Source organism: Tamandua tetradactyla, chromosome 3 (assembly GCF_023851605.1).
Source record: "Tamandua tetradactyla isolate mTamTet1 chromosome 3, mTamTet1.pri, whole genome shotgun sequence".
Classification (NCBI taxonomy): Eukaryota; Metazoa; Chordata; class Mammalia; order Pilosa; family Myrmecophagidae; genus Tamandua; species Tamandua tetradactyla.
The window spans coordinates 179085290-179093831 of record NC_135329.1 but is presented as its reverse complement, the minus strand read 5'-3'; the positions used below and the strand labels follow the sequence as shown (position 1 = coordinate 179093831).

The 8542-nt window shown below is 41.6% G+C and overlaps 1 protein-coding gene across 1 annotated transcript; it reads right to left on the bottom strand.

Moving 5' to 3' along the window:
- Nucleotides 1–738: 738 nt before the first annotated feature.
- On the bottom strand, nucleotides 739–7051 carry CTLA4 (cytotoxic T-lymphocyte associated protein 4). Its single transcript, XM_077152008.1, has 4 exons — nucleotides 6799–7051; nucleotides 3609–3956; nucleotides 3016–3125; nucleotides 739–1786 (listed from the first exon to the last, which is right to left on the bottom strand). The coding sequence occupies exons 1-4, from the start codon at nucleotides 6902–6904 to the stop codon at nucleotides 1682–1684; spliced, it is 669 nt and encodes a 222-aa protein (XP_077008123.1). The 5' UTR covers nucleotides 6905–7051; the 3' UTR covers nucleotides 739–1681.
- Nucleotides 7052–8542: the final 1491 nt, after the last annotated feature.

Sequence of the window (8542 nt, the reverse complement as noted above, 5' to 3'; positions counted from 1 at the left end):
AAGAACTCTTGAGGGGAAACCAACAGGCTGGGGCTACACATTGGTTAACCGAGAATCGCAGAGGGCTCAGTAGGCCAGGACCAGGCTTACCAACTACAAACAACACGGGACCACAACTGTGTTTTTCCCATATTTGTAAAATAGTGCATTTGGAAGTCACAGGGAAAATTCCATTTGCCACGGAGGCAGATCAAAATGGCTGCAGGAGGCATGGTTGGCAACCCTGGCGTTGCCATGACAACTGTAATCTGTGCAAGAGTTGAGCTGAGAAAATGTGGGCAAGAAAGAGGAGGTGAAGAAACCTGCTAAAGAGTGTGGTATGTGATTTTTAAAGGACTGCTATGTTTGTGCTGACCCACTTTACATCCCAAATAGTTGTGAAGCAGTCAAAAGGAAAGGATGATTTGTTTCCAAGAATGCCTTGCAGATGACAGGCTGAGTCACGAAGCATTCTTTGCCCTTTGGTGTTTTCAGTTTCTTCCCAGTATTTCTGGTACTGGAGGCTCCACCAGTTGTCAAACGTGTCCATCAAACACAAACCCAAACACAAACCTCAAATACAAGGAAGATAGAGACAACCTCAGAAAACGACCGCCACAAATGTTTATTTAATTAAAAATATTATACATGTTGTTACATTTTCATGGAAAATAGTGAGTTAAAAAACACCAACAGTGTTAATTTTCGGGAACATTGATGCATCCCATCCTGCCACCCGCTGCTTTCTTCTGTCCCTGGGTTTGGAAGGAACTGGGGCTCTGTGGAATTGGAACTTCCGTGAAGTTCAACACCTACAGGATTCCTGCAGTGAGCCATTTCCTCGACATGTTCTGTCTAGTTAACTCAGATACCGCTGGCTCCAGCTTCCTTGCCACCCCTCGAAAGGAGCTCGCATAAAAACCCAAAGCCACATTCACGGCAATACCATCCAGCCCAGCATTGTCCTGCCACAACCTCATCCAGATTCTGAGCCAGTAACCAAGGGACAGCGCATCCTGCCTGGCATATTAGTGTCCTGAGCCCTTCCGCAAAATGTCCCCTGAGCCCGTGCTGGGAAGACACTGTTATATAGTGTTTGTATTCAAACCATCATCAAATACACTAAAGCACATGGGGCCCCCATGCACAAAACTATCAAATATAAGAATGCATATTGGTACAATACAACCTTTGTAATCACCGACTAAAATATAGCCACGTGAGTATTTTTTTAAGTCTTCATTAATTATACATCTGTTAAAAAAAAATAGCACAGCATAAAAGTTTAACTGACAAAGATCATTTCAGCTGTAAATTTCTCCCATGTAACTACAAGGTGTGTACAACAGAGTTCTCTCCCTCACTCCGTTCCTTCCCTCTCTTTGGACTATCCCCTTCCCTAACTTGTTTCCTTGATCCCACAACATAATCCTGCAGCCCCATATTGCTCCCAAATGAAGCTTTTACTAAAATTGGATCTGGTGTGACAAGAATGTCCCAGCTCTGTTTTTCGGCTCTTTTGTTTTACATCGTAGTACACTTAATTTGGGTTCCGCATTCATCTTTATATTAGAGAGAGAGATGAATCCCTCCCCCTCAAAAAGAAATACACAAGCAAACAAAAATAGCTGGAGAGCAAAAAGTTAGAATTGCCTCAGCTGTTGGGAATTGGAAAATGGTCTCTCTTCTTTAGAATGGTCTCTCAGTTGATGGGAATAAAATAAGGCTGAAATTGTTTTTCACACTCCGGCTCTGTTGGGGGCATTTTCACGTAGACCCCTGTGGTAAGAAGGCTTCTCTTCTTTAACTGCCAAACACAAAAAGGAACAGTAATTATTATTGAAGAATATGGAAGCCACTTATAACCATAATAGGAACTTGACAAATATTGGGTCCCTTCCCCCATTTAAAAAAAGAATCTTCACACCGTAGCAAATTATAAGTCCCAGGGGATTTTCTTGATTCAGCTACTAAAATTCATGTAGATAAATAATTCTGCTATTAAAAAGAGCATCACTTTCCCTGACTAGAAGAAAGGAGAAAGAGATTCTGAGAAAGCTTTAGAAAGAACACATAATTGACTGGATTTTGTCCTCGATGAAAGGAGCATGATAGAGTAATAAGCTTTAGAGTGTTTTGAGAGCTATGTTTCTCATCTCTACTCCTCACACGCTCTTTATAACTCATTTTCTGTCCACATTAGTCCCCAGGTTTTATCACCACTGTAAATTGAGGGCTAGTCTACTAGTCTGCTGTGGCAGTTTGTAGCAAATGAGATAGGAAAACTCTACAGCAGCTGAATCTTGCTGTCATGCTTAGTAGATCATCTTGGAATAGAGTGAATCTTCATGTTTGTGTGTTAGAGAGAGAGAGAGAGGAAGAGAGAGAGAGGGGGGGGAGGGAGAGAGAGATTGTGATGTCAAAAGAGGAACTGCCAGAAAGAAATCTTTATAGGAAGCCTGAGTCCATGACTCCTCCTCTTTCACTGCCAACATCCATAGTAAATACAAATGAATGAACAGGACTAGAGAGGAGGACAAGACACCCCTGGTGACCAGATTAGGAGTGTATGCTTGAGCAAGGAAGAAATAAATACAGTGGCACCAAGAGATGGGTTCCAGGTGAAGAAGAGGGACATTAAGAAAGAAAATAAAATTCATTCAGATAGTCATTTCTATCAGCATTTTGCCCAACCTTATCTTGTGTTTCAACCTAATCTTGGGTTGCTAACTGAAGTACATTTGCCATGAAGATAAAGAACAAAACAGCTGCCTTGTGTTGTTCAAGTGGTTACTCAAACTGAAACCCTGCTCAGAAACACACAAATATTCAATGTTAAACATGCTCATCTATGATTTTAGTCATTCTGAAACCTCAAAGACCAATGCCAAGGGTTCTAGTGTGTTCTCTCCTACTGTCCTTCCTCTTCTTCATTTATTGCTTCATTCAAAGGAAACTAAACACAGTCATTGGGTCAGTTGATATAACTAAAGGTGTACCTCCACCACATGTCGCAATTGTCAGCATTACACTCACCATTTTGCTCAAAGAAACAGCTGTGATGAGGAAGCTGTAAAAGAACAACCCTGAACTGACTGCTGCAAGGATCCAGAGGAGAAATTCAGAATCTGGGCATGGTTCTGGATCTGCAAGAGAAAACAAAACCAAACCTTCTTCAGACAGACTTTAAACTTTAAGGCCCTACTCCCTGCATTGGTGAAAAAGGAAGAAGTCAGGGCTTCTAGACCTTGATATTCAACCCTAACTAGTACTGTTAGCCCCTAGGTACATGAGACTACTTGGGACCACTTCCCAAAGTAGTTATATCGAAGGCAGAAAGCCAAACTTCATAATGGTATCGCCTTTGAGTGAGGACCCCAACTTACCACTAGGAAAAAAAATACCTTTCCCAACTCATTTTATTTTACAGCCAGAATTCTGTTTAGACCACCATCCATAATAAGCAAGATTACCATGAGATGTGCCTGAGCTTTCTGAAAGGGAACAAGATAATTTCCACAGCCCTAAACAATGAACTACCTAAAATTGAGAAACAAAACTCTTTTCATGCAAAGATGACAGTAATGCAAAAGGTTTCAGGAGGAGCTTAGTGAAATGGCTTTGCTCACCAATGACATAAATCTGGGTTCCATTACCCATGCCCACATAATAAGGTGGTGGGTACATGAGCTCCACCTTGCAGATGTACAACCCCATGTCCATGGCCCTCAGCCCTTGGATGGTGAGGTTCACTTGGTTTCCACTGGAGGTGCCAGTACAGGTAGAATCATCCATGAAGGTCAAATCATTCTCCACGTTGTAAGTTGAGGCACAGACTTCAGTCATCTGGCTGCTGTCCTGTCTCAGCACTGTCACCCGTACTTCTTCAGCTTTGCCTGAGGATGCATATTCACACACAAAGCTGGCAACACCCCGGCTGCTGGCAAGTACCACTGCAGGCTGGGCCACATGCATTGCTAAAGGGAAGAACCAAAAGGGGCTCAATGAGCTCACTCTCATCCATGGCCAGTCTCAGGCAAAACCTCCTGTCCAGGAGAGTTATCTTTGAGGCACCTTCCAGCTTCACCTCCCAGCTCTTCTCTCCCCCTTCAACAAACCCATCCACCTTCCCCACTTTTTTCCCTCCCTAGCATCCCAGCCCTCCCACCCCATCCATCCGCATCTCTTTTCCCCATGGCTTTCTCTAAGCTGTCTTCCAGCTGCTCTCCATAAAGGTGTTTCTTGTTGGCTAATAGTTTCTTGAAGACAGATGTCTGTGGCAGGAAGAGTGCTGATGTGATTAAAGAAGGCCTGGCTCTGCCATAAAATATGTGATTTAGGTCAAGTCATAACTCCCCTGTGGCCTTCATTTTTCAACATGTGCTAACAGGGGATTAGATCCAGTGATACCAAAGTGCCTTCCAACCCCAGCACTCTAGGATTATATGGAGCATTTTCAGGAACTATAATGAGTAGTAGGGGAAATTCTGGAAGTTGGGATACAGCATCTTGTTTTATTCCTCAAAACAGACCTCATAAACATCTGCTTACTTAGCTAGCTCTGTACCTCCAACATCCATGTGTAGCAGCTAAGACTTGGCTCACTATGCCAGCTGCCCTCCTCCCCAGCATCATTACAAAGTTGGGGAGGGGGGTGCTATTAGATGAAGGAAGCCACAGAACAGAGGGCACCAGGTCATTTCCTCATTCAGGTTGAGGCAACCCTGCTGTTAACTTCTGTGGGTTTCCCCTGCCACCACCATCGCCTCTTCTGCCCTCCTTTTGTCCTCTATTTGAACACTCTTGTGCTCCTTTGTTCTTTCTACTCTGGCTTCTACAGGATAAGGGAGACTAGCTGTCCATACAAAAAAGGCTCACATCATCTAAAAAAGGGTGGCTTCATGTCAAATTATCTCCATGCTGAGGTTCCTATAACCCACCTGGCCAATCATATAAATGGCAATCAGCATAACCCCAAAACTTGGATTGATCAATGTCATGCATCTACTCAAACCCTCTGATGCCTTATTTAGCATTGCAAAAATTAAGTAAAAATCATTCAGCATCCTTCATGATCCAACTCCAACTATCACTCCCAGTCTTAGTTTCTGGGGCATCTCTTCCTACTTACAAATCACCCAACACTGATGACAATGGTCCCTTCCACCAACACCTATCATTGATAACTTCTGACCTCAGAAGAGAGAACAATATGGCAGCATCAATTGCCATGGTTAATCCATCAACTCCACTAGCTAGACAAGTTGTATATATATATATACAAGTATATAAATAGACAAGTATATATACATGTCTATATACATACTAGTATGTATACTTGTCTATATATCTCTCACCTTATATCTCTGCCTAACAGAATCCTACCTATCCTTCAAAGCTCGGGTCAATGTTTCCACTTCCATGAAGCTTGTCTTGGCTACTTCAGTTTGAATCACATTCTCTGCCATCTGAGCATCCATTGCACTGTTATAACTCCATTGCACTATTTAGTCAAATTCTTCCCTGTATTATAGGGTGTTTGGATGTGCTTAATCATACCTATCCAATCCTTCTGCCTCTGATTTATAAGATCCTGACAGCAGCAGCACATCCTGCCCAAATGGATACTCAATAATCTTTATTATATTGCTGTAAACCTGAGAAAGAAAAGGTTTTCCACCTTTCCCTCAGGAGAGCTTCCATTTATCACCATTAAATCTAGTCACATTCAATCTCCCAGTCTCTACCTAAGGGCGATCATAGCAACAGGTTGAAATAAATTTCCTAAAAAGTAAAAAATTTTGTTACTTCTCAATTTCCTTAATCTTTATATGTTCAAACCACATAAAATCAGAAATTGTTTATGAATCTTACCCAGTAAAAATTAAATCATCAATTATCTTCTGAGCATCTAATTCATACAAACCACATGGTTTCTTAACCGAGAAGGTCAAGAAAGAGATAAGGTTGAGATTCAGTGAGATTTTTCATGATTGTTAGCCACATAGCAAACCTTGTATCAACCTCTAAAGAGGTTTATTTATCTGAAAACTAGGAAGTCTGAACCTACAGTCCATATGTAGGTTAGGCAGTAATTAAGTGTCTTATGCCAAACAAAGTGATGACTTCCTTTTTCTCTTTCTTTCTTTCCTTTTCTTTTTTATTGACTTTGCAAATTCAAACTTCTTTCATTTTTTAAAAAATAATTGGCTAACTGTTTAGAATTGATTTAATTGCTTTAACCAGAATTAAGAGGACCTTAAGACATTGAATTGAGTAAAGAAGGAATTCTTAAGTTTTAAAAAAGTTAGCTAATTAGTTTATGAAATTGGATCAGGAGACTCTAAAACCTTGAATTGGATAGGAAAGAAATTCCTTCTATGACTTGCTTAAAGAGAAATTTTTTAAAGGGAAATCTTGAGTATACCCTAATACCAAGCTCAAATATATTCAGGACCATGGATATCTTTCTCCTCCTAAATCCCTTAACTGCACAGAATTTTCTTCCAGTCTTACAGAATTGTCTGAAATTGGCAGTATCTCTCAAATCAACTCATATATATTCATTAATCAGCTACTTAATGCTTGGCACTCTGCTATCATCTGTATCTCTCTGCTCTTTTGCTGCTGCCAGATGTCCCCTACCTTCCTTGGACCTCAGAGCCATCCAAGCCACGAGATTTACCTTTTAGCTTTGGAGTTCTACCTTTAGCTTCTGGCTGTGCTATAAATCACTGCCCTTGATTGCTGAAAGAAACGAAACCTTGGTGGGAGAAACACCTCCTCCACATTCATGCTCCAATCGCCTCACTAACTCACCTTCGGAGAAGCCGGGAATGAAGAGAAGAGAAAACATGACAGTGCAGCGCCAGGTCCTGAGAGGGCGCACCCAAGCCACGTGCCTCCGGGATCCAAAGCCAACCATGGCTAAATGGAAGCAGTGGCTCAGTGCTTCAGGATGCGGAGCGAAACCGTTCAGGATCCTGAAGCTTTGAAATGTGTTTGAACCCACACAGAATCAAGGACTTTATATAGACAGCTTTGATCCCGGGTATGTGCTCTACATGTGCACACACAGAAGGCACCTGAATAGAAAGCCTTTTTGTTTTGGTTTTACGAGAAAGGAAGCCGTGGGTTTGGCTGTTACGTCGAAAAGATAACCTCAAACACTCAAAGTAAAACTGAACAAAACAAACCAATCCATGGATGGAAAATGCACTCAATTAGAAACTGAAGCCTATATTCAATTTGAGGATCTGGATTTTAAGTGGAGACTTGGAGAATTTCCTGGAGTGCAGGGTCCCCCTAAATCCAAAATTTATGCACTCATCTAGCCACTTTCTACCACCCAATTCATTTCATTGATATCCCCAAAAGAGCTAAGCCATGACTCTCTGAGCACTTGAGTTAATGGCAGAATTAATCTGTGGACTTCATTAATAAAAATATCTTCATTAATAATAATATCTTGTTGAGAGAAAATATCCAAAGCACCAGAAATAAAGTGACCTGTCACTGGTTTTTCAGATTAGAAAAAAAAATCACATGTTCTTGAAAGGCTTACCTTAGTAGGGACAGAGAGTTAGAGAAGGTGTGGAAAAAACATGAACTAAAATCATCTAGGAGATTAAAACTTCTGTAAGAGGATAGACTTGTTTTTCTGATGGGGATTTTTCAAGCAGAAAATCCAAACGCTGAGGTTAAATATGACTGAATCTCTTGTAAGGAAATACGGTTCTGCATCATACATTTCAATGATTGAAAAAACATGTAGTGAGAACCTACCACGTGCCAGGAATTGCATGTGCTGAGGATTTAGTGATGACAAGACAAAAGCATAACTCAAGGCTTGAAGGGTTTCTAGAAGACTGACTTGCATACAGATGATTGTGACACTGAATATGGTGCGCGTCTACTCTAGTCCTTCCATGGTTTCCCATTGTCTATGCACCTTGGCATAGCAGATGAGGCTGTGAGAACACAAACCTAACACTTCCTTTTTTAGTCTATCTTCCAGCTTTCCATCACTTTTCCCCTCTCTTCCTCATTTCTCAAACGTGCCCCTTTCAGGCCTCTTCCAACCTGTTCACTGTACCCAAACTTTCAACTGTCCTTTTTCCTCCCCTTATCTTATTTTAATCCTCCAGCTCTTAATTAAGTGGTCACCTCCTTCAGGAAGCCTCCTCTGACATGCCTCTCTCTAAATTTCCATAGTACCTTATACATGCTTTCAAAAGCCAGCAACCAATTAACCGCTCAAAAGCCAACAACCAATAACAACCTAGTGGGCACTGACTAAGGACCAGGCCCTAGCTGGGTACTAGAGATCTGAAAAGTGAAAATGTCCTGCCTTCAAGAGGCACCCAAAATAGTGGGAAGGGCAGAGAGGTGCACCACGATCATATAGAGCGGGACAAATGCTAGAAGTGAAGTATGCACAAGCCAGAGAGAAGCAAAAGCCATTGGTTCTGGAAGTCAGAAAGGGCTTGTCAGAGGGTCAAGCCTGAGCTTATTATTAAGGACAAGGGCAAAACGTGGGTGTTCAGATGAACAGAACAGCATA